This window comes from Salvelinus sp. IW2-2015, linkage group LG7 (assembly GCF_002910315.2).
Source record: "Salvelinus sp. IW2-2015 linkage group LG7, ASM291031v2, whole genome shotgun sequence".
In the NCBI taxonomy this organism is placed as follows: domain Eukaryota; kingdom Metazoa; phylum Chordata; class Actinopteri; order Salmoniformes; family Salmonidae; genus Salvelinus; species Salvelinus sp. IW2-2015.
The window spans coordinates 7,214,694-7,241,555 of NC_036847.1; the positions used below are offsets into that span (position 1 = coordinate 7,214,694).

At 42.2% G+C, this 26,862-nt stretch overlaps 1 protein-coding gene across 1 annotated transcript; it reads right to left on the reverse strand.

Moving 5' to 3' along the window:
• Window positions 1-1,785: 1,785 nt before the first annotated feature.
• LOC111966292 (acetyl-coenzyme A synthetase, cytoplasmic) lies at window positions 1,786-26,569 on the reverse strand. Its single transcript, XM_023990807.2, has 18 exons — window positions 25,919-26,569; window positions 24,229-24,424; window positions 10,312-10,507; window positions 9,981-10,053; window positions 9,282-9,357; window positions 8,736-8,847; window positions 8,229-8,276; window positions 6,517-6,654; window positions 6,126-6,296; window positions 5,500-5,633; window positions 4,967-5,099; window positions 4,683-4,739; window positions 4,479-4,559; window positions 4,219-4,327; window positions 3,974-4,042; window positions 2,808-2,984; window positions 2,550-2,624; window positions 1,786-2,431 (listed from the first exon to the last, which is right to left on the reverse strand). The coding sequence occupies exons 1-18, from the start codon at window positions 26,043-26,045 to the stop codon at window positions 2,304-2,306; spliced, it is 2,100 nt and encodes a 699-aa protein (XP_023846575.1). The 5' UTR covers window positions 26,046-26,569; the 3' UTR covers window positions 1,786-2,303.
• Between the last annotated feature and the right edge of the window lie 293 nt (window positions 26,570-26,862).

A 26,862-nucleotide genomic window follows, 5' to 3' on the forward strand; every position in this document is an offset into this window, starting at 1 on the left:
ATACTAGATAAGCATGATTTCTAGTACAAAGACGAAATGGAGAGAGACATCAGTTGAAGAATCAATACCAATATATTCACAGTATATCCTCTCTCCAGGCTACACACAATGACAAAGGCTTACCAAGTCTTATCGATGCTCCAACACTGCTAACTTGAGGGTGGTACTGGTTCCATTCAAAACAGATAGTAGGTTCCCTTCTAGGGGAAATCTGAAGAGGAATCAAATTGAACACAATGYAGGGGGTGTGGATCATTAATATATGTATTCATCCTAGAAGATATGGTCTGGTGGCTTCCAGTAAACTAGGCAGTTGATGAAACACAGAGCATCAACAAATACACCGAACATTTGGGCAGCTACTACAATTCAACAAGCCAGACAATACGCTTTTTAGTTTACCTTTATTTAACCTTTATTTAACCAAAAAAAATATCTCATTTACAATGACGACCTGGCCAAGATGCATGTACACACACACACACAATCTGCAGAATTATTTAAAATTTACAGCAGCAGCATACCGGTATTCTATAATACATTCACACTTTTAAATAATACACGTTATTTTCTGACCAAGTCAAACTATATGAAAAACGGATGCCATACAAAAACAAAAAAAACAGGGAACGACTAAGGACTTTTTAACTCATCTTATGATAATGTATCCAAGTGCACTCGGAAGAAAAAGAATGCCAATTATAGCAGAAAATGCTAAATTATCGACAAGAAAGATAAGTCGGCCACGGATTTGTTGACAGGCAGCAGAGCATCAGGTAGTATTTCTGTGATACTCATGTCTCCTAGAGTATTCTGCTTCTAACTAAACAATTCCATCACATCCATGCTATGCATCATGTCACGTTCAGTCAGACACTGAACGTGGACACATAACTGGACACAGTATAGGTCTATCATCGTGTGCATATAATATCTGGCTGCTGACTGACAGATCAAACTGTCTATACGGAAGAACACTACAGGGAAAAGACACTACAGGGAAAAGACGTAGTAGAGTTGAGGAACCTGAGGATTTCAGAAAACATGTTATAGCACCATCTACTGGAGAATGTAAGCAAGGTCAAGACAAAATGCACAAAGAGGTGCGAGATGAGAGATGCAAGTGAATGAATAAGATGATTTACAGCACTCCAACATGCCCAGGACAGGGTTGTATTCATCTGGGTATGCAACAGAAAACATTTGAAACATTGAGCATTTCTTATTGGACAAATAASTTTGTTCTTAACTGACTTGCCTAATAAAATAAAGGTTAAATTAAAAASTCCTAGTAATCKCTCTCRGTTTGTTTTCTACAGTTTAGTGCCTAGTGAATACAACCCAGGTRCCATTCAAAATAATGACCACTAAAACTAGATGAAGTAGTCAAGTCAAATTAAAATGAGTTATTGCATGTCGCTTTGATACAAAGGGGCAACAAAAAGATAAAATTGCAAAGCGTAAAAACATTTTTTGCCCAGGCCCTAATACCAGAAGTTATTATTTTTTAACCTACACGATTATAACATCCAGCTTCAATGTTATGTTGGCACATGAACACAATGATAGTTCTGTTATTAAAAAAWATATWATAATAATAATAATAATCTAAATGGGTCCTGCATTTTATGTTTGGTCCCACTTTTAAATAAACAACAAGTCTTCATTAGAACTACAATCATGTATAWGCGAAGTCCTATGACATAAAGGACAATAACAGGTCCTTGCATCTATGCCAAATATGTCCGCCCCGCCCCCCATGACATTTGTTCATGAATGACAGCAGTTCTACCACAGCACCGGGAGCTGAAGTCCAGTAGGTAGGCGCCATAAAAGGTTTATGCGTCCTTAAGTTGTTTTTTCAAAATGTGACCTTTTCTTTCTAGTACAATCATCCCACACTCACAGACTAAAAGAGACGTACACACTAACAAACTCCCTCTGTCTCTAGATTGCAGAGGGAGTAGAAAACACATCAACAACTTAAAACATTACAAGCATGCAGACACAAACGCACATAGCGATCCTATGTCAACCTGCAAAGAAAATAAAACAAAATGACAAAAGTCTACATAGTTCAAATGAAAAAAAGCAAACCTTGAATCTAATAGTACATCAACTGTACTTTATAACTGGGGAGAACAGAACTCCTGACAAACTAGAGGGATGTGTTTCCTCAAACCCAGTTTTGGCTTGAGCCCCACAGTGAAGGCTCTACAGTTCAATGCATGCATCTCCTTCTGCAACTCRTCCTCCCAGCTTTGCCCTGGCAGGGCTCTCTGGCTCCCTCTGCAGGTGGAAGCTCACACTGCGCCACAGCAGTGGTTCAGGAAGAGCTGCTCGATGACCGAGGAGTCAGCTAGCGTGGACAAGTCCCCCAGGTCCCGCTCGTTACGGGCAATCTTACGTAGCACGCGCCGCATGATCTTACCTGTATACACAGAGAGGAAGAAACGCAATTTGGTCAATAACGCAATTAAAAGCTCTCATTCAGAACGGCTTTCAAAATCATAGTGTAAAATGTTGCATCATATGTGCTATTCTCTCACCTGATCTGGTCTTTGGAAGGCTTGGGGCATTCTGTATGAAGTCGGGGGTGGCAATGGCACCAATCTTCTCTCTCACTGTCACAARAGATAATACACAGCATTAGTCATCTGAACATCCTCAATCCCAGTTATAATTKATCTGCTTCAACACAGGAACCTATCGTCTCTGAGATGCATGTAAACAAGGATGGTGCCTTCGAGGACAATCCCTTTAGTCATGTTCAGCGGCAGTACTTGGCCTAAGACGCATGCAAACACCTTGTTTTTTGAGCTCGGCCTCCAGGGTGCGGTTGAATCTGACTCCATCGGTGAGCGTGACAAAGCAGTAGAGACTCTCCCCCTTGACAGGGTGCAGCCGGCTCACCACTGCTGCCTCGGCCACCGCCGCGTGCTCTCCCAGGGCTGACTCCACCTCTGCCGTGCTCAGCAGATGGCCTGGTATGTGTTCAGTAGGGAGAAAACCTTTAGAAACGGGGAGGTACTAGCTAAACTTGTCCAACACAGATATTCATTTTCTGTTGCAAAATTTTGTGCTACGGTGTGCCCTACTTAACATGACCCAGATATGCATAAACTCCATTGACAGGAATATAGCACAYCAGTCTACTTATCTCTGAATCATATTTCAGTGCTGGAGCATGTAAGGTAACATTCTCTATCAATCAGTCAGACCTTCTTGGAGGACTAACTTTACCTAATATTTCACAACAGCAGAACACTATTCATGATTCTGAAAATGAATCAGACAATGAGGAAATCCTTGATTTAGTTAAAAACATTTTTCATTGAACCAGACATTGTAGATTCTTCTGATGACAGCTGTGGGAGGAAACGGTGCCGTTGTCACAGGAAAAGTTGGCCCGAGTTTCTAAATCAGTGGAATGCCCAGCGGAAGCAGAGAGGAGTGCCAAATGTGGAGTGTCCAAATGAGAACGCAAAGGCTGTTATATAAAACACCGGTCTCCGGATTACATCTTCAAACTAAGGGCATCCGTGACAGAGGGGGAGAACTGGCAACTCTTAAAAATACTAGTTCAAATCCCGACGTCAGAGATCTATCTTCAGGTCGGAGCTTTAGTTCCCGAGTTGGAATTCCGAGTTGGATGACCGTTCAAATAGATTTTCACCCAGTTGGAGCACGTTTTTTTACCCCGAGTTCACAGTTGTTTTGAACTCTGCATTAYAGTTGGAATCATGGTATATTGTTTAGCTAGCTAGCTACAAGTCTAAAACAAAAGACTCCACTATGCAAGCAACCATTTCAATGTACAGTTTACATCTTCTGTATCCTGTGCATAATGTAAWATGTCCTACAACACAAAGGGGAATTCCACCATTAGCAGCAGGGCAGAACAAGAGACCATAGTACAGACATACCAACACTATGCATTACATTTCACAGAGCTCCAGCTGATAGTACTGACCTGAGACATTCAACATGTCATCCATCCTCCCTGTGATCCAGTAGTACCCATCCGTGTCCCTACGGCAACCTGGGGGAGAAACGGTAATACATAAGTGCCGTTTACAGAGGGTCCTGATTTAAACAAGTATACATAAAACAAATTGGAAGTCTATAAAATGATMCCACTTAAAGAATACATATTTGTGCGGTATTCTAGAAACATCAGTCATGATGGTGCTCAGGACCATGTTAGCCTCATCTTACCATCACCGCTGACGTAGTATCCAGGGAATTTCTTGAAATAGGTGGTCTCAAACCTCTGGTGGTTCCCATACACAGTCCTCATGACTCCTGGCCAGGCCTGTTTGAACACCTGAGGAGGAGGACAAGATGCAAGGATGTCCAAAGTCAAAAAAGCATTGCAAAATCCAATTCATCAAATGCCGACAACATATTGCATATATGAGAATTAATTACTTTTGCKGCTAAATTAAAGTACTGGGTAATTTCTACAGTTTTCTTACTAGGTAACCCTCGCATGGTCCCTCCAGCTCCTCCCCAGACTCATTCAAAATGGCTGGGACAACTCCAAAGAAAGGGAAGGTCTGGTGGTGGAGGGGAAAGACCAGAGAGCAAATTAGACCGACTCGGCCCTCATAATGACAGGAGGCAGGCAGCATCTTAGTGGGCGGGAATGGAGAACTTGATAGAATCAACGTAACACTTACAGCAGAGCCAGGCTTCATGGGCGTGGCAGCGGGAAGAGGAGTCAACACATGGCCACCCTGAGAGAAAAACAAATGGAAAGAGAGATTCAGTCACACACCAAAAGGACAAAATGAAACTACCTTTTAGTAATTACAGTTTACAGTGACAGAAACAGAGGAGAGATGTCGATGCCGCAAGGCAGCTACCGTGGCCCGTTATTGTTTTCTATTTTTACTAGAAACAGCTGTGTGTGCTGAATTCAGAGGAAGACCAATTCATTAAAAACAAACAAGTGGGTACTGACGGTCTCAGTCTGCCAGAAGGTGTCGACCACGGGGCACCTCTTCTCCCCCACCACGCTGTAGTACCACTGCCACGCCTCTGGATTGATGGGCTCCCCCACCGTCCCCAGCACCTTCAGAGACTCCCGATTGTACCTGACACACACACGGGGAGGGAACGTGTTAACCTGGAAGACACACTCCCATAGACTCACACAAAAGAACAAAACCAAAAATGCAGGTATTTATGTATATAGCAGTATATTGAGAAGGCAAAAACAGACCGTCTACTGTACTTAAATGATCATTTAAGCAGATGGAACACTCAATAGCCCCATCTGTAGACACMGACCCTTTTTCTGTATGAAGTCCTGTCATATTCAGGCCTAGGTTGTGTTCAATAGGGCAGAAATGGTTGAAACGGTGTCAAACCATGAAGAACTGTCCAACTAGAACAGTTTTGTTTTCTGTTGCAAAACATTTTGCGACAGTGTGCCCTAATGAACACAATCCTGGTTAGAAACAGGGTGTATGAGCCAAGTGTGTGGAGACTCACTTCTGGACGGGCTCGCTGCCATACTTCATGAGGAGGCGGATGGCTGTGGGCGCCGTGTAGAACTTGGTAACTTGGTACTTGTKCACTATCTCCCACATGCGGCTCACATCCGGGTAGGTGGGCAGACCCTCGAACTGGACACCGATCAGATTCACATCACAACAGAYTCAGAGGCAGTCACAAAATGAGGCAGATTATGTCAAAACAACTCTATGATCATAAACMAAGTCATAATTGGCTGTCTGATATCAAAGAGAATGCCTTCTCAACTACGTGAGGAAGCAGAGGTGGAAAATAACATCTCCTTTGATCGCTTTTTTTATGAGAAGACATTTTAATGAGTCGCTGTATGAGATGAGTCACAATAAAACCATGACTTGGTTACAACAAATATCTCTATACAGTTTGTCAACATGGACTACGGAGGTTTTTGACACCATTTAAAATCATACGATATTATAAACCTGTTGCACAAAACTTGAAGTGGAAGACCAGAAAAGCAACAAGTTCCTCATAATTAATCACAAAAAGCATCGGTGTCTAACTGGCACCCTACTCRCRATATAGTGCACCAGAGCCCAAACGGAACTAATGACAGTAGTAAGCCTGAGGGGCCCGCCACTCACCAGGACGCTGGTGGCGCCGTTGGCCAGGGGTCCATATGTGATGTAGGAGTGGCCCGTGATCCAGCCGATGTCGGCCGTACACCAGTACACGTCGTCAGGCTGGTAGTCAAACACCAGCTTGAAGGTGGTGGCCACGTAGAGCATATAGCCACTGACGGTGTGTAGAACACCCTGACGAGAAGAGACACACATGATCATGACAGCAGCACTGACGTGCATGTGAAGAAAGACAAAAAAGCAGAGTGCAAAAACCTAGAAGACACAGAGAGAGGGGGGAGGCCAACAAACTGGAAATGTGACCGAGGAAGATGAAGACATGTACTTTAGAGTTTCCCGAGTGGACACAGAGACACAGAAACGGAGTGTAATTGTTGCGTGTGATATTGTGCACCTTGGGTTTCCCCGTGGATCCGCTGGTATACAGGATGAAAAGGGGGTCCTCAGAGTCACACCACTCCGGCTCGCACTCGTCAGACACGCCACTCAGCAAGCTGTGCCAGCACTGATCCACCTCAGGGTTCCACGGCACCTGGCGGAACCACACACAGAATAACTGACTGGGTGACACGGATAGCTGAATGTTCACAGCCCTTGCGAGAGACCGCATCAACAATAATGATTAATTCAACTGATTCTATTCAGTCAGTCAAGAGCAACATCCAAGCCTAACAGACAACACTCATATTAAGCAATAGGAAGAAGTATTAAATGCTTTTAAAATCGCTTAAAATCAGAAGTCAGCGCAAATCAAACCTGCCGCTTCGACGAGAAAGAATAGAACAAACGAGAGAATAAGAAAGCGAGAGGCCAGGGAATCAGCAGTGTTTACACTTGAGCAGTCTGTGAAACAACAGTGAGAGAAGTTAGCAAATAATGCAACTTCCAGAATTCATCATCAAAAACGCATCTCCCAAGCTGCTGTTCTTGGGGGTTAAACGTCACTGGTGGGGTTAATGAAATATACTGTACAGATGTTCTGAAACTATGGGTAGGGTCCTGCGTCTTCAGCCAACTGTTATCGTCGTAGCATTTCTGAAAAATGCCATACATGTGCATCACATTGATAGCGTTGCACATATACTGATATACACTGAGTGTACAGAATATCGGGAACGCCTTCCTAATATTGAGTTGCATRCCCCTTTGCCATCAGAACAGCCTCAATTCGTCAGGGAATGGGCTCTACAAGGTGTGGAAAGCGTTCCACAGGGATGCTGGCCCACGTTGACTTCAATGCTTCCCACAGTTGTGTCAAGTCGGCTGGAGATCCTTTGTGTGGTGGACCATTCTAGATAGACACGGTGAAACTGTTGAGTGTGAAAAACCCAGCAACGTTGCAGTTCTTGACATGTTAAAACCAGTGAGCCTGGCACCTACTACCATACCCCATTTAAAGGCCCTTAAATATTTTGTCTTGCCCATTCACCCTTTGAATGGCACACATACACAATCCATGTCTCAATTGTATCGAGGCTTAAACATCCTTATTTAACCTGTCTCCTCCCCTTCATCTACACTGATCGAAGTGGATTTAACAACTGACATCAATAAGGGACCATAGCGTTCACCTGGTCAGTCTGTCGAGGAAWGAGCAAGTGTTCCWAACGTTTTGTACACTCACTCAGTGTATATGGACAGTGCTGCACAATCACAGTAAGAGAAATATTGCCATTATCTATAGCAGGAAACGAAAGGCCCCACTGACGGCACGAGAGATCAATATTGATACACTACATCTACATGGTGAGTCAGGGGTCAATTACCATTTGAAATCTTCTAGTCATTGTTGATTCTTCAGTGTTGCTTTCAGGTCAATTCAAACCCAATGATCTTATCATCTTAAGTATAGGTAAAAGTAAAGGCTCAAGCCAGGCAGAGAAGGTAAGGGACCCCAGACCAGTTGTGAGCAGAGTGCTGTTAGTAAGACCACAGACACAGACAGAGGGAGACCCTCTATAGACAGCAGTTACGGTGTTAATATAGGTGTAACACAGGATCGACCCCCAGGGTTAGGCTACCGCTGAGAAGAGGATCAGACAGAAAGGTGTTTAAAAAACAACAACAAGGAAACAAGAAATTCAAGCTCAGGGAAATCTGAAATACCTGAGGGACGGGACGGATTTTCTTTACGCCGTCTTTCTGTTTCTCCTGCTAGAAGGGGTTAATAGAAACGGTTATTTCAACAGACATTAAAAAAAAGGGGGTGGCTTCATGTCATTCGAACTGTGACATCTGAGACAAAGCCGTACAGGCTTTGCAGAGGGACTATCTATACTTCTCATCTTATACAAACATTAAGGAAGAAGGCAAAAGCGTCGACTGTTTCAGGAAATACAAGTGGAAAAACAAAACACAGGAGGGAGTTAACATTAAAGGGATAACGACTTAAGCCATTATTAACTAAACAGTAGCCCCCGTAGCATGTGGTAAAGTTGATAGACCTGCCCTATGAACAAATGGGTCGTATTCATTAGGCACCAACTGGAAGAAAAGGGAGGGACTACCTGAACTTCTTAATAAGCGACACCCATTTTTATTTTTCATTGCAAAACATTTTACTATGGTGTGCCCTGATGTATAGGACAGTGGGGCTTCTGCTGCTGGTCTCACCTGCAGGTCAGTACAGGGCCGCTTGGCAGGGGGGGACTGGGAGACCAGGGGAGTGGTCTCCGCCTCCTTGGACAGATGTTTCAGCATGATACACCTCTGAACTGGGAAACTCCTGACAGACGGAGAAGAGGGGGGGGGGGGGGAAGGAAGACGAGGAAGAGAGAAAGAAGAGAGAGTCGTGATTTTCACATGAACAAAGTCGTCACAGCCCTCTCTAGGTAAACACACAAAGGAGACATCTAATGGAGGCAAGCATGGGCATGTGTTGTTGTAAATACCAAGACAAACCATCTCTTCAGGAACGGCAAACCGAGTAGAAGTGTGTAAATGCGACTAGCTAGTCCAGAGGAGGCTGCTGAGGGGAGGACGGCTCATAATAACGACTGGAACGGATTGCATAGAAACCATGCGTTTGGTGTATTTGATACCATTCAACCGATTCCGCTCCAGCCATTACCACCAGCCCGTCCTCCCCAATTAAGGTGGCACCAACCTCCTGTGAGCTAGTCAGATAAAGCAGTGCGTCATGAAAAGCTTGGCCCTTACTGGTCCCTGCATTTCTGCAGCGCGTCGTCAGCGATCACCTTCAGGTTGATCAGCTTATCTCCTCTGTAGAAACCATCTGAGAGAGGGGGGGGAGTTCAGAATGGATGAGGTGAAAGGGTGCACACCGAACAATGCCATAGACAGGACGTTACTGGTACTGTAAGATGTGACTGTCAGTGAACTGGCATGAACCGGTCACAGCCTGGGAACAATCTTCATCTTGATATTTTGAAACTCACTGACTATGAAAAGGAAATGATTCCGTCTTAAATTATATGTATAGCTAAGTGGCAAAACATTTGAGTATTGAGGGATTTCAGATGGCAAACAATCCCAAAATGCACATCTAGGGTTTTAGTATAATTTAATAGTAAAAAAAAWAAAWAATAATAACTTATAGTCCCCTTAGCAACAGTCTTTATTAGAGGGGAGAAATTGCCAATGACCACCCCCACTGGCGCACACAAAGGAACCCCATCTAAAGAGGTTATGGTTATTGCGGTTATACAATTAAGATTAGCGTCACTCCAGATCAATATCTGTAGAGTGATGCGGCAAGCCTATACACTGGGCTCTCTATGAGAAAAATAAAGCAGGGCTAATTAAAACCGTGGATTAGGAGGTCATGGGATAATCTATGGCACTATAATCCAGCTAATAAGAGTTTTATTATTACTGCAGTTTAGTTTGCAGTCTCACCGGCCGTGATCAGCAACGAGCACTGGGAGTTCAGGATCCTATCGCACAGCGACTCTGCCGAAAAGCCTGCAAACTGGAAAGCACACAAATAAAAACACTAAAAGTACACTAATCAAATACACTGTGCAGTGTGTGCGTAAGTGTTTGCCTTGTAGGGTGTGGGTAGATAGATTTGTTCCTTCGAAATCTGTACGAGGAAAAGCTGGTAAAATGGCTATTCCATCCATTTAGCACTTAAGTGGCTTAAGTCGGCGTCTAAATCAYGCTGGTATGATATGTACCTAAAGGCCACATCCAGACATGGTTGAGATGGTGGCTMTTAGCTACTCACCACGATTGAGTGCACGGCACCGATGCGGACGCAGGCCAGCATGGCCACCACCAGCTCCACCACCATGGGCATGTAGATGGACACGCGGTCACCCTTCTTCACCCCCTGGGACTTGAGCACGTTGGCAAACTGGCACACCTGCTGGAGCAGCTCTCCGTAGGTCACCTTCATCATGTCGCCAGGCTCATTCCCTTCCCTGTGATGGGACCAACAACAGATGTATCATACATAATGTTTGTAGAGATGTTTTCCCGACCAAAATGACCATAGTTTTAGTCATGTTGCCGGGATGCCAATGTCCAGTGCTCAATTTAACCACTGGCCGATTAATTAGGGTCGATTTCAAGTTTTCATAACAATCGGTAAATCTMCCTTTTGGACGACGATTATATTGCAATCCACGAGGAAACTGCGTGGCAGGCTGACCYCCTGTTATGCGAGAGGACRTTGTTATGCAAAAGGACCTTGTGGCTGCAAGGAGCCAAGGTAAGTTGCTATCTAGCATTAAACTTATCTTATAAAACAAATAATCAATCTTCACATAARCACTAGTTAACTACACATGGTTGATGATATTACTAGGTTAACTAGCTTGTCCTGCGTTGCATATAATCAATGCAGTGCCTGTTAATTTATCATCGAATCACAGCCTACTTCAACTTCGCCAAACGGATGATGATTTAACAAAAGCGCAGTCGCGAAAAAAAGCACAATCGTACCTAACCATAAACATCAATGCCCTTCTTAAAATCAATACACAGAAGTATATATTTTTAAACCTGGATATTTAGTTAAAATAAATTGATGTTAGCAGGCAATATTAACTAGGGAAATTGTCACTTCTCTTGCATTCAGTGCAAGCAGAGTCAGGGTATATGCAGGAGTTTGGGCCTCCTGGCTCATTGCGAACTGTGTGACCGTAATTAATTTGCTAGAATTTTACATAATTATGACATAACATAGAAATAACATAGAAGGTTGTACAATGTAAGAGCAATATTTAGACTTAGGGTTCCCACCCCTTCAATAAAACATGGAACGGTTCCATATTTCACTGAAAGAATCAACATTTTGTTTTCYAAATTATAGTTTCCTGATTTTACTATATTAATGACCAAAGGTTCATATATCTCTGTTTATTATATTATAATTATGTCTATGATTTGATAGAGCAGTCTGACTGAGCGGTGGTAGGCAGCAGCAGACTCATAAGCATTCATTCAAACAGCACATTCCTGCGTTTGACAGCAGCTCTTCGCAATGCTTGAACCACAGCGCTGTTTATGACTTCAAGCCTATCAACTCCTGAGATTAGGCTGGCAATACTATAGTGCCTATAAGAACATCCAATAGTCAAATCAAATGTACTTATAAAGCCCTTCTTACATCAGCTGATATCTCAAAGCGCTGTACAGAAACCCTGCCTAAAACCCCAAATAGCAAGCAATGCAGGTGTAGAAGCACGGTGGCTAGGAAAAACTCCCTAGAAAAGGCCAGAACCTAGGAAGAAACCTAGAGAGGAACCAGGCTATGAGGAGTGGCCAGTCCTCTTCTGGCTGTGCCGGGTGGAGATTATAACAGAACATGGTCAAGATGTTCAAATGTTCATAGATGACCAGCAGGGTCAAATAATAATAATCAGTGGTTGTCGAGGGTGCAGCAGGTCAGCACCTCAGGAGTAAATGTCAGTTGGCTTTTCATAGCCGATCAAAGGTATATGAAATGAAATACAAATGGTATAGAGAGAAATAGCCGACACGTCATATTTCCTATAATAACTACAACCTAAAACTTCTTAACTGGGAATATTGAACCACCAGCTTTCATATGTTCTCATGTTCTGAGCAAGGAACTTAAGAGTTAGCTTTTTTTACATGACACATATTGCACTTTCCTCTCCAACACTGTTTTTGCATTATTTAAACCAAATTGAACATGTTTCATAATTTATTTGAGACTAAATTGATTTTATGTATTATATTAAGTTAAAATAAAAGTGTTCATTCAGCATTGTTGTAATTGTCATTATTACAAATATATAAAAATCGGCAGCGGCTTTATTTGGTCCTCCAATAATCGGTATCGGCGTTGAAAAATCATAAATCYGTCGACCTCTACTCAAAACATTCCCTCATACCAACATGCTCACAAAGCTCGTGCTCACGATGGATCTATTCTAGCTAAGTCTCATGTGCCAAAAGGTTAAATTATTAAACTGACATTTTGCCTCTGCTTTACTCAGCAATGTGCCTGAGCTGTGGAATAATTTATCTCTTGAAATATCCTCTTAAAWCGAAAAACGCATGACTGGCAAACTAAGGACAAGCCCACTGATTTGGTTTGTTGCACCACAGTTTACAGGGAACATTTCTCACAGGGCGTTGGCTAGTTTATATTGTCAGTTATTTTATCATCAATTCATCGAGCCTTGTGTAATATTAAGCAATCTAAGTTTCACAATCTGCTTTCCACCCCCCGTAAAAGTATGTTTTAGGATGGCACAGTGATTGCTATCCTTAGGCATGGAATGTGGGATAGATGGGTGAACTTGATAAGTGACCTTTGCTCTGACTTCTCAGCAGTCTGTTGGGGCTCCTGTTATGGGCCAGTGTTCACACAGAGGTATGACATGGCCAACTGTGTTAGGAGGGACATAGTGCTTTAACAGAGAAACAAACTTGCCCAGTAACCAGACTTTAAAACAGAATTGGTCATTTTTTTGTAGGCTGAGGAGCGCATCGGAGTAGRCTTGTTCTATTTCACTGGCASGAGCGGTCTTTCCATCACCTGCAGTCCGAGAGCACTAGTAGATGCGCATCTGAGATCACATAGCATTTTACATTRACGTCATTTAGCAGAAGCTCTTATCCAGAGTGATTTACAGGCGCAATTAGGGTTAAGTGCCTTGCTCAATGGCACGTCGACAGATTTTTCACCTAGTCATCTTGGGGATTCGAACAAACTACCTTGCGGTTACTGGTCCAACGAACTTGAACACTAGGTTACCAGAGACACGTGCAGCCAAGTTTGCACAMTTGTTGATATTATTTGCTAGTTCGTTCGTTTCTAGCCCACTTATAGCAAATTTTACTCAGCAATGGGGMAGTCATTGCTTTCTACAAGAACACAAATTTGTACATATCAGTCTATGAAAAGCGAGCTTTTGTCTTAGAAGGGCAAAAAGTGTCCTATTTTGAGACCGGCTTGAATTTGRAAATAAGCCAATAGGCAGATGGTCGCATACATTTTTGTATGATTCTCTGTATGGTAATAATACATTTAAATTTGTAATATAACACAATAGCGCAATTTCAAGTCACCTATAATTTGAGCTTTCGGACAAGTAAAACATTCATACAAGGGTTCATGTCAAGCCACGCATAACGCTAAAAAAAGAAAAAGTGTAGGCCTACATTGAACATCACACATTGGCCATTGTAAGCCATCATAGAAGTCAACAGCTATATCCATGTGGAAATGTTACGGCATTTCCTCCATTGGTTTTGTTGATAGGCCTTCATCAGGGATGGGCAACCTATGGCCCGCGGGATCATTCCCCCCGCGGATCAGGACCGAGTTTGAGAAACCCTGAGTTAGCTGGCCGCTACACTATCTAAACTTGTAGTAGGAATGGTCAAATTACCAAAACTGCAAACATATGGCAAAATGTGAAGGAATTGCAGGAACTTTGCTGTAATAATGGTAATTGTTCTATCCTCCCCATGACAAATTAGTAGAACTGCATGAAATTAGTTATATAACTAAATATGTTCTCTCTTCGCTGTCATGAGGGGGGACGCTAAGATGTTTTGCTAGCAAGGCTAGGGCAGGCTCTGACAACATGTGTGGATGTGGGTACGCAGACCCACAAGCCACTGCAGCCCCTCGATGAGCTAGATTTTTTTGGGCCCCCACCTAGGGCTGTGCTGGTCATGAAATTTCGTCAGCCGGTGATTGTCAAGCAAATAACTGGTCGGCCTCACGATAARTGACCGTTAATTAACATAAACACKTTCGGCATCTCCTGGCWTCCACACAGCCTACAGGCCACTGATGCAGACCTWTGGAACATCTACATTRTAAAAAGTCAAATAAATACATGGAATATAGCCTACACCTTCACAATAAATCCATTTTTTGTTTTAGARAGGTCTAAAGAAGCATGATATGAAGAAAATGTAGTCCATCTCAGAAGAACAGAATAGCATACTCCGAGTTGTCCTTATGTTAGGCCCTGATCTAGCGATGCAAAATTGCTGTYGGCTACACTAGTTCATTTAGAATTCCATGACATTATTTTATAGTATGAAGYATACAACAACAAAGCTGAATWAAATAGGAAGGATATTTTCTCCAAATGATTTGAGGGAGTGCGCAAATGCAGCTATTCTTTGTTGACTGGTTAACAAAGAAATAGGTACCCGTATATGCTTCATTTAGAGTTATGTAACTTTAGATGGAATACAAACGTTGGGCTATATGTTTACATTTTTAATACATTGTAAGGCTGCATGATGCGACTAATGATTATTTGAAAAAAGTCGCTTGAAAGGGCCATGAAGCTCTGCTTCGTTTTTTTTGAAAAACATCTTTATGAAATGTGGCTGACGCAACAGATCAAAACATTTAGCTTAAAACGTTGATAAACTATTAGGCTATTTCTTCACATTATAAGCACAGCAAAGCGCACGTGGCAGTATGGCTATATGTGCAAATGTTCCACTCGCGGGAAAACATCATTATCAAAAGTGACCGCAAATGCGATTATAGATGTAATGATTTTATTATAAAAAAAGGTGCATTCTTAAGGTGAAAATGATCTTCCCCAAACTTGAAACTCACGTGCTGCTTATGTATGCCAGTTAGGCTCTACACTACTTGTAAAGCAGATGAATCTGCTTAATTTTAACAAGTTATTTGGCAACTTCAGTTATGATACAAACCTTATAAAAACATATAGGCCTATGGGCTAGGCTACACGAGTTGTGCTACGATTAAAATATTTGGCAAAAAAAGCCATTGTTTAATACCTTATGCTGGGCATCACTGACAAGTGAATATATCATTCACAAGTGATACGCTAATATTGTCACCTATCAGACTACTTTTTATTTAATCGTGTCTTACATATACTAAATAATGTGTGAAATTTGTTTTGACTTAGAATGGAAAATTATCACGCACCTGTCTCAAAATAGCGGCAGGGGGAAAAAAATTTGCACTTAACTTATCTATGCACTTAACTTCTCTTGGGTAGGGGGCAGCATTCGGGAATTTTGGATGAAAAGCATGCCCAAATTAAACTGCCAGCTACTCATCCCCAGAAGATAAGATATGCATAGAAAACACTCTGAAGTTTCTAAAACTGTTTGAATCATGTCTGTGAGTATAACAGAACTTATTTAGCAGGCGAAACCCCGAGGACAAACCATCCAGATATTTTTTAGGTCACTATTTTCAATGAGTGTTCATTGGGAAACCAGATTTCTAAAGGGACCTTCTTGCAGTTCCTACCGCTTCCAATGGATGTCAACAGTCTTTAGAAATTGGTTGAGGTTATTCCTTTGTGTAATGAAGAAGTACAGCCATCTTGAAGGAGGGTCACTCGAAGTGTCCTGTTAGAAGCGCATGACCAGAAAGCTACAGTGGGGCAAAAAAGTATTTAGTCAGCCACCAATTGTGCAAGTTCTCCCACTTAAAAAGATGAGAGGCCTGTAATTGTCATCATAGGTACACTTCAACTATGACAGACAAAACGAGGGGAAAAAATCCAGAAAATCACATTGTAGGATTTTTAATGGAATTTTTATTTGCAAATTATGGCGGAAAATAAGTAATTTGGTCAATAACAAAAGTTTATCTCCAATACTTTGTTATATACCCTTTGTTGGCAATGAAGGAGGTCAACGTTTCTGTAAGTTTCAACAAGATTTTCACACTGTTGCTGGTAATTTTTGGCCCATTCCTCCATGCAGATCCTCTAGAGCAGTGATGTTTTGGGGCTGTTGCTGTGCAACACGAACTTTCAACCTCCTCCAAAGATTTTCTATGGGGTTGAGATCCTGGAGACTGGCTGGCAACTCCAGGACCTTGGAAATGCTTCTTACGCGACACTCCTATTCGTTGCCCGGGCGGTGTGTTTTGGGACTCCATTGTCATGCTGAACGACCCAGCACGTTTCATCTTTCATGCCTTGCTGATGGAAGGAGGTTTTTCCCTCCAAAATCTCTCGATATGGCCTTCATTCTTTCCGTTTACAACGGATCAGTCCGTCCTGGTCATTTGGCAAGAAAACACAGCCCAAAGCATGATGTTTTCCCACCCCATGCTTCACAGTAAGGTATGGTGTTCTTCTTGGATGCAACTCAGCATTCTTTGGTCCTCCAAACACGACGAGTTGAGTTTTTTACCAAAAGTTTTATTTTGGTTTCATCTGAACCATATGAATTCTCCCCAATCTTCTTCTGGATCATCCAAATCTCTCTCAGCCAACTTCAAGACGGGCCTGGACATGTTGGCTTAAAGCGGGGGACACGTCTGGCACTGGCAGATTTGAATCCCTGGCGGCGTAGTGGGTTGTTTACTCGATGGTAGGCCTTTGGTTACTTTTGGTCCCAGCTCTCAGCAGGTCATTCACTAGGTCCCCCGTGTGGTTCTGGGATTTTGCTACGCGTTCTTGTGATCATTTTGACCCCACGGGGTCGAAGATCTTGGCGTGGTAGCCCCCAGATCGAGGGAAGATTATCAGTGGTCTTGTATGTTTCCCATTTGCCTAATAATTGCTCCCCACAGTTGATTTCTTCAAACCAAGCCTGCTTACCCTATTGCAGCATTCAGTCTTCCCAGCCTGGTGCAGGTCTACATTTGGTTTCTGGTGTCTTTGACAGCTCTTTGGTCTTGGCCTAGTGGAGTTTTGGAGTGGTGACTGTTTGAGGTTGTGGACAGGTGTCTTTTATACTGATGAACAAGTTCAAACAGGTGCCATTAATACCAGGTAACGAGTCGGAGGACAGAGGAGCCTCTTAAAGAAGAATGTTACAGTCTGTGAGAAGCCAGAATCTTGCTTGTTTGTAGTGTGACCAAATACTTATTTTCCACCATAATTTGCAAATAAATTCAATTAAAAATCCTACAATTGTGATTTTCTGGATTTTTTCCCCCTCATTTTGTCTGTCATAGTTGAAGTGTACCTATGATGAAAATTACATATTTTTAGGTGGAGAACTTGCACAATTGGTGGCTGACTAAACAGCTTTTTGCCCCCACTGTAGCTACAGTTGGTATTAATCCTGTATTGAACACAGATCATCCCGTCTTCAATTTGATCGATTATTTACGTAAAAAAAATACCTAAAGTTGTATTACAAAAAGTAAATTTGACATTTTTTGGCAAAGTTTTACAGGTAAACTTTGAGATATTTTGTGTCACGTTTCACCAATTTGGAACCGGTGTTTTCTGGATCAAACGCGCCAAATAAATGGACATTTTGGATATACAGTGGGGCAAAAAAGATTTAGTCCAGCCACAATTGTTGCAAGTTCTCCCAATTAAAAGATGAGTGGCCTGTAATTTTCATCATAGGTACATTCAACTATGACAGACAAAAGACTTTTAAAAATCCAGAAAATCACATTGTAGGATGTTTTAATGAATTTATTTGCAAATTATGGTGGAAAATAGTATTTGGTCACCTACAAACAAGCAAGATTTCTGGCTCTCCACAGACCTGTAACTTCTTTCTTTAAAGAGGCTCCTCTGTCCTCCACTCGTTACCTGTATTAATGGCAACCTGGTTTGAACTTGTTATCAGTATAAAAAGACACCTGTCCACAACCTCAAACAGTCACACTCCAAACTCCACTATGGCCAAGACCAAAGAGCTGTCAAAGGACACCAGAAACAAATTGTAGACCTGCACCAGGCTGGGAAGACTGAATCTGCAATAGGTAAGCAGCTTGGTTTGAAGAAATCAACTGTGGGAGCAATTTATTAGGCAATGGAAGACATACAAGACCACTGATAATCTCCCTCGATCTGGGGCTCCACGAAGATCTCACCCCGTGGGGTCAAAAATGATCACAAGAACGGTGAGCAAATTCCAAGACCACACGGGGGGGGACCTAGTGAATGACCTGAGAGAGCTGGGACCAAAGTAACAAAGCCTACCATCAGTAACACACTACGCCGCCAGGGACTCAAATCCTGCAGTGGCCAGACGTGTCCCCCTGCTTAAAGGCCAGTACATGTCCAGGCCCGTCTGAAGTTTGCTAGAGAGCATTTGGATGATCAGAAGAAGATTGGGAGAAATGTCATATGGTCAGATGAAACCAAATATAAACTTTTTGGTTAAAAACTCAACTCGTCGTGTTTGGAGGACAAAGAATGCTGAGTTGCATCCAAAGAACACCATACCTACTGTGAAGCATGGGGGGTGGAAACATCATGCTTTGGGGCTGTTTTTCTGCAAGGGACCAGGACGACTGATCCGTGTAAAGGAAAGATGATGGGGCCATGTATCGTGAGATTTTGAGTGAAACTCCTTCCATCAGCAAGGGCATTGAAGATGGACGTGGCTGGGTCTTTCAGCATGACAATGAATCCCAAATCACACGCGCCGGGCCATGAAGGAGTGGCTTCGTAAGAAGAATTTCAAGGTCCTGGAGTGGCTAGCCAGTCTCCAGATCTCAACCCCTAGAAAATCTTTGGAGGGAGTTGAAAGTCTGTGTTGCCCAGCAACAGCCCCAAAATATCACTGCTCTAGAGGAGATCTGCATGGAGGAATGGGCCAAAATACCAGCAACCGTGTGTGAAACCTTGTGAAGACTTACAGAAAACGTTTGACTCTCTGTATTGCCAACAAGGTATAATAACAAAGTATTGAGATAAACTTTTGTTATTGACCAAATACTTATTTTCCACACATAATTTTGGGCAAATAAATTCATTAAAAATCCTAAATGTGTTTCTGGATTTTTTTTTCTCATTTTTGTCTGTCATAGTTGAAGTGTACCTATGTGAAAATTACAGGCCTCTCTCATCTTTTTAAGTGGGAGAACTTGCACAATTGGTGGCTGACTAAATACTTTTTTTGCCCCACTGTATATCGACGGAATTAATTGAACAAAAGGACCATTTGTGATGTTTATGGGAAATATTGGCGTGCCAACAACAGAAGCTCGTCAAAGGCATGAATTATATTTTTTATTTCTGCGTTTTGTGTCGCACCTGCAGGGTTGAAATATGCTTCTCTCTCTTTTTACTATGGTGCTATCCTCAGAATATGCATCGTTTGCTTTCGACGAAAAGCCTATTTGAATTCTGAGATGTTGGCTGGATTCACAACCAGTGTAGCTTTTAATTTGGTATCTTTCATGTGTGATTTAATGAAAGTTTGATTCTTATAGTAATTTTTATGGTAATTAATTTGAATTTCGGCGCTCTGCATTTTCTCTGTCTTTTTGCCAAGTGAGACAGTAGCGTCCCGCCTATACTCAGATTTTTGGATATAAATATGAACTTTACTGAACAAAACATACATGTATTGTGTAACATGAAGTCCTATGAGTGTCATCTGATGAAGATCATCAAAGGTTAGTGATTAATTTTCTCTATTTCTGCTTTTTGTTACTCCTCTCTTTGGCTGGAAAAATGGCTGTCTTTTTCAGTGACTTGGCTCTAACCTAACATAATCGTTTGGTMTGCTTTCGTAGTAAAACCTTTTTGAAATCGGACACTTTGGCTGGATTTACAACAAGTGTATCTTTAAAATGGTGTAAACTACTTGTATGTTTGAGGAATTAAAATTATGGGATTTCTGTTGTTTTGAATTTGGCGCCCTGCAGTTTCACTGGCTGTTTGAGGTACCGTCCCACATACCCTAGTGAGGTTAAGCAGTGAATGGAGGACACATTTCCAGTGGTTCATTTTCATGTCYGCCCAGTAGGCTATACCCCTGGTGTAAAGCAAAGCAATGTGCTTAATATTGGGAAYGTTGAGAAATAAATACAGTAGGCCTAGCCTATGGAAAGCTGATGGGATCCTCCTCTTTTTAATAGAGGCCATCCCTCAGTCCTCACGCAATTGCATAGCRTACAGAAATGTGGCGCAACGTGTGCTCATGGGCTCTRATGAATTGTTTGATTAGATTTCCTATAACATTTGCATTGATGTCAGAGTGATTAGAGGGACAATAGAGTGCTGATTACCAGGCAGTTAGCAAGTTTGGAATGCTACTAATGACCATCAACAGCATCAGAGCTTGGAGAAGCCTAATTACCGAGACTAAGCGGTCACGTGGAATTMAACTGCCTCCATGACTGACGGTGTGGCGGTAATATGGTCACGGCAACAGCCCTACCCCCACCTCTGGCCTACATTATGCTCAAATAGCCTATTGGACACAATAGCCGACCTAAACCCCCAAGAGTTGATTGACTCATGGGTCAATCTAATTAACATCAGCTAAAGATTCCTCAAAATCTGTGTTTAAGTTAMAGATGTTTTTTTGTATGGTCTGTGTCTCCATCCACCACACCCGCCGATGTCGGCCTTCCGCATCTGTGGTGGAAAGTGGCAGAGCTAGAGCGCRGTTTGTCGAAAAATTGGTCTTCTCACGAAAACATCTGTAGCGTCCGAAAGGTTTGGCCTACAAATTAATATGACCACTCTACGGAATGATAAGACTCYCGAACAGATGGTGTTCTCTGTTTTGTTCTARGACCCCCCACAAGTGTCATGGGACTCGTCTGAAGTCGGTACCGCTGATGTGTCAACTTCTGTCTATAGCGTCCGAACCGTTTGGGCTACAGACTAATGACCCCACGAACACGATGGCATCCTCCATTTCTCGTCTGAAGGTAACCCGATACCGATTTTAAAATGAATGGAAGTAGTTGTGACCCCCCCCAAAAATAGGGGTTAAATATGTGTAKAACTATTTTTACATCATTCCTGAGCTTTTTCATATCTCCTAGATATAGGACAGACAAAACCTTGTGATTTAACTGAATGCCTCTTTTGCCAGAACAGGGGGGGGGGCACCTACATCAGCACAGAATAAACATAACGAACTACAGTAAAAATTAGGGCATTTAGGTACAAAACCTATTAGGCTGTGTGTAATAAGAAATCTAAAGGAAAGAGAGCACTCCTGGGTCTGGCTGTGAATTTGGATTGAGAAACAATAGGCCTGCCAGATACTGTAGAGGGCCACTGTTGTTATCTCGCAACTGTGTAAGTGCAAGCACGAAAAGACCCATGCAAAGCTCTGCTTTCACACAACATGGATTTCTCAATAGACTGTACACTCCTCCCTTTTAGACTGATGTTTATTTATGAGCTTCACTCTGCTCTCTGGTGAAGTCTCACACGACTGCTGGCAGATCAAGGTCATCCAACTAGTTCCCCTCCCCATGGTGGTGACAGAGTGTGACTAAACACACACAAGTCAAGGCAGCCAGTCCTATGAATACACTTTCACCACTCACAGTCAAGATGATGAAACACTCCACTGTTGTAGAGGTTGGCAGAGGAGAGGGAAAAAAACATGCCTGCCTAGCACCTACATCAGCACAGAATAAACATGACGAGCTACAGTACAAATTAGCGCATTTAGGGACAAAAACAGCTAAAGTAGCCTAGCAACAGACGATAGGCTTTCCTATTACAACGTCAGTCCGAGACAAAAAAAAAGTAATTCCTAAAGAAAGGACATATCCATTGGACTGAATAAGATAAGTAGCAGGGCCAAAATAATGGTATGAACAGGCTGATGGGACATGGGAACTGATGGGACAGACATTTCACACTTGAGAAGTCATGAGCACAGAGAATGGCATTTCAAGCTACAGCAATGTAAGACAGAACTTTGGACGTTCTGCAAAATCTCTTCTAACTTTAACCAATGTAATGAGTAGCCCGTCGGTACGGAATACACTTCAAAATTCTACGAGTGAGAACTTCTCCTGTGGTGAGAAGTCAGTTTTCTAAAATCAGAGTTGAGACCTCAGTCACCATTGTACAAGTTCTGTGTAGGCCTAATGTTGTTCATCATTAGCCAATATCTGCGCTACAATTTGCAAGACACGCAGACACCTAAATTAATTCAACTTTGATGTGACTGGGAGCTTGCGGGTGTCCGTAAACCAATGCATTGAGACTACAGAGTTGCAAAGAAAAAGCCATATCTCAGACTGGCCAATAAAAAGAAAAGATTAAGATGGGCAAAAGAACACAGACACTGGACWGAGGAACTCTGCCTAGGAGGCCAGCATCCCGGAGTGGCCTCTTCACTGTTGACGTTGAGACCGATGTTTTGCGGGTACTATTTAATGAAGCTGCCAGTTGAGGACTTGTGAGGCATCTGTTTCTCAAACTAGACACTAATGTACTTGTCCTCTTGCTCAGTTGTGCACCGGGGCCTCCCACTCCTCTTTCTATTCTGGTTAGAGACAGTTTGTGCTCTTCTGTGAAGGGAGTAGTACACAGTGTTGTATGAGGTCTTCAGTTTCTTGGCAATTTCTCACAAGGAATAGCTTTCATTTCTCAGGCAAGAATAGACTGACGAGTTTCCGGAGAAATTTTTGTTTCTGGACATTTTGAGCCTGTAATCGAACCCACAAATGCTGATGCTCCAGATACTCAACTAGTCTAAAGAAGGCCAGTTTTATTGCTTCTTTAATCAGAACAAGTTTTCAGCTGTGCTAACATAATTGCAAAAGGATTTTCTAATGATCAATTAGCCTTTTAAAATGATAACTTGGATAAGCTAACACAACGTGCAATTGGAACACAGGAGTGATGGTTGCTGATAATGGGCCTCTGTACGCCTATGTAGATATTCCATTAAAAAAACAATTCAAGCCATTTCAAGGCACAATAGTAATTTACAACATTAACAATGTTTACACTGCATTTCTGATTTTATGTTATTTGAAATGGACAGAAAACGTGATTTTAGACTGATGGCGCTTTCAAAAAGAAGGACATTTCTAAGTGACCCTAAACTTTTTTACAATAGTATGTATGTATGTATATATCCTTTATTTAACTAGGCAAGTCAGTTAAGAACAAATTCCTATTTACAATGACAGCCTACCCCGGCCAAACCCGGACGACGCTGGGCCAATTGTACGCCGCCCTATGGGACTCCCAATCACGGCCGGATTTGATACAGCCTGGAATCGAACCCGGGACTGTAGGACGCCTCTTGCACAAATGCAGTGCCTTAGATCACAGCGCCACTCGGGAGCACTGGTACTACAGAGATCAAAATTAAAAAGTGAAACATTGTTTCCCGAAATCAGACAGCGAGGCCCCGCTGTACCAAACTAAATGCTAGGTTGGAAGCAAGAAGAAATAATCCACGAGATGAGATAAATACAAGAGAGGATTCGGACAGGAACATGATATTCTTATGGTGGCGCAGTGATCATTTTCAGATTTAACTATTAGCAGGCATAGGTCTGCGACGCTAACACAGAAAGGCTTGGAACGCTGCTCGTCCAATCAGCAGCCAGGATCCAAACAACCAATTTTATATGTGTATTTTTGCGTCTCAACTTCAACGCTCACTTATACCAACATAACACACAAATACCTAACACATCCCTAAATAACCCATCAAGCACTAGAAGCCCATTCGTCCTCATGGATTCACTATTCATTCATGGGGACATCTTTGAACTGAGGCTAGCTTTCACAAAGGAGGGGGGAAAAAAATATTTGATGTGAGTAATGCGCAATGAGGCAAGAGACGAAGGACCAAGGATCACTGTTGAACCATTTAGCCTCCTCTCCTAGCATTCCATCCCATTGTTCCTGAGGGACACCCCCCCTTTAGCAGAGAACCATAGAACGACCAACAAGAGAGTGCTTTGACAACCTCCGTAATCCCCTTGACACACACACACACTGACCAGTAGAATGCCACTTTGTCCCCAAGCTTCCTCTCATGAACGTTGCGGTCAAGGACGTTGTAGCAGATGTTGGTGGTGGCCCCCTCCATGCACTTGATGTAGATCTCCCCCTTCGTCACGTCAAAGTTGTAGTCCAAGAACTGGCCCGTGTGCTTCGACTTCCAGTAGAAGTCTTTCGCAATGTCACCCCAGAATTCTGGAATAAGGAAACAATGAGCCATTATGATGACCACTAACAGGTGGTTGAAAGGGACAATCATGCAAGGCCACCTGCAGCCTCCACCACCAGGAAGAACAGAAATGTCAGACAGATGCATTTCTTGTGACATTTCCAAATGTGTAAACACTCATGAACTGCCATCCATGTTAGACAGATAAAAAAAACAGTATTACTGCATGATGTTGGCTAGCTATCCTTATCCACCCCTGCAGATATGAGAGAGCCTGAAGCTAGGGAAGGGGTGTTTTATGCACATTAGCACAGAAATATTAAGGATATGCTAGCAAAATGTATACATTGTTGGGTCCCAAGTAAAACAAGACCTACTGGCATAAGTTTAGTTTATTAGGATCCCCATCAGCTACTGCAAATGCAGCCGCTACTCTTCCTGGGGTCCACATAAAACAAATACACAAAGTACAGAACAGCTATAGACAAGATGATAAGATTCAATTCAAATTAAAGTCACAAAGAAACATATAAACTATTTACACACTATTCATATATAGAGTATAGTTAAATCTTTTTCTAAAGAGTATAGGCGCTGTGATACAAGATGTTTGTTTTTGAAAGCTAAACTGGCTTTTTGCCTGAATAACCTCTGGCGGCAGAGCACTCAATGACGCCATGGCTCTATACACAACTGAGCGACTCATTAAATCTGTGTTTGGTTTGGGTATCGTGAAGAAATCCATAGTGGTGTGTCTGGTGGGGTATGTATGTTTGAAGTGTATGCAAATACATTATACAAGGGGTTAGGCATTTACACATGTTTTTCTTAAAGACTAGAAGTAGTTAACTTCTCCTCACCCATGTAACACGGTCATGCATGGTTGTTATTTCTTGGTATGCAGTTAAGGGGAAGGCGTGCTGCTAGGACTTTTTCTGCAACTTAACATATTACTGGATTGTAATCAAGATGGGACAAGATCAGGGCCTGAACAACTAGCTAGTACAGTTGCTCTATGTATAAGCAGACATACCTCTCCCCATCTTCACAAAAACTTTTTCAATATGACTTGACCATGATAAATGACCATCCAATGTTACTTCTAGTTCAGTTTCTTCAACTTGTTCAATGGTCACACCCTTTATGCACAACTCCAGGCGAGGTTTAGGTCTAAGAGAATGCTTTGAACCAAATACAATGTTTTTGGATGTAGAGGCATTTATGAACAGTTTATTGTTAATTACCCATTCTGAAACGAACTAATTTCTATGAGTCAGTGAGCTCACTGGCGGTAGGTGCTGTGTGGAGTGTGCAATCAGTATACATTCATTTTAGCTTCTTGTAAGACAAGAGGCACATCATTTGTAAATACAGAAGTGAAAAGGTGTCCGCTCATGCAATACTTGTACTTCCACAAGTTGTTGACAAGGCTTTGATACGCGTATTTGTAGAAATCAAATAAAAAATATGGGTCACAAACATATTTAGCAGATGTTATTGCGAGTGTAGCGAAATCCTACCATCTGGATTTTCAATGGATTTCAGGTAGAGTTCTTTGTAATTTTCAAAGTTGGGAACGTGAGCATTCTTCTTCAAGGCTGCTCCTGCATGAAAAACGTCCTCCTTTGGTGCTTTGTCTGGAATCATTTTGCCCTCGAGTCAGCTGCCTAACTAGCTAGCTATCCTACCTATCGATTAGCTGTCGAAATACGAGACAGTTGGCAAAGTTACCTACAATGGTTTGAGGATAAAATGTTGATATTTGCTCGTGCCCAATGCAGCTCTAGTAACGTACAAATCTAACCAGCCTCCAGTGAGTCACCCTCTCATTGGTCTGGCACAAAAACAAGGGCTAGTTAGCCAAATTAATGTACTTCCTTGTTTGACTGCGGATGCATCTTTAGCCTCCTACTAGCTACTTCCACGTTAATGCTTGGAACTATGGTAGCTAAAGAAGCATAATAAAGCAATGTAGTTAGCTACTGAGAAAAAGACAGCTAACTAACGTATTACTAGGCAGTGGAACCCGAAGAAATGAACTAGCAGCGAACTACCTACATCAGCTAGCCATCTCTAGAAAATAGTTAAGTTCAAATATAAAATATACTTTTTGGCTAAGAAAAATGTTTCAATGTAACTGCATTTTGAGTTTGAGCTGGCTAGAGTTCAAATCCTTGTAAGTTTTAGCTAGCATACAATAGCTCCCTAGCAGCTAGGAAAGTAGCAAGCAAACAAGATTCACTGGGACTTGCGAGACAAGGCCTTTCTGTTCGACGTGCTAGGTCGAACACCACTTGACTTGATATGCCCTTCTTCCATTCAAACAAAAACTATTGCATTCATACTGAAATATGAAATTTTTATCTGCAAGGGTATCCGTTTTGCCCTGAAGTGAAAGTGGTCTACCGTTCGTCCAAAAACCTCGTTCGTTTAACCGCAGAAACAACGCTAAGGTAGAACGCAT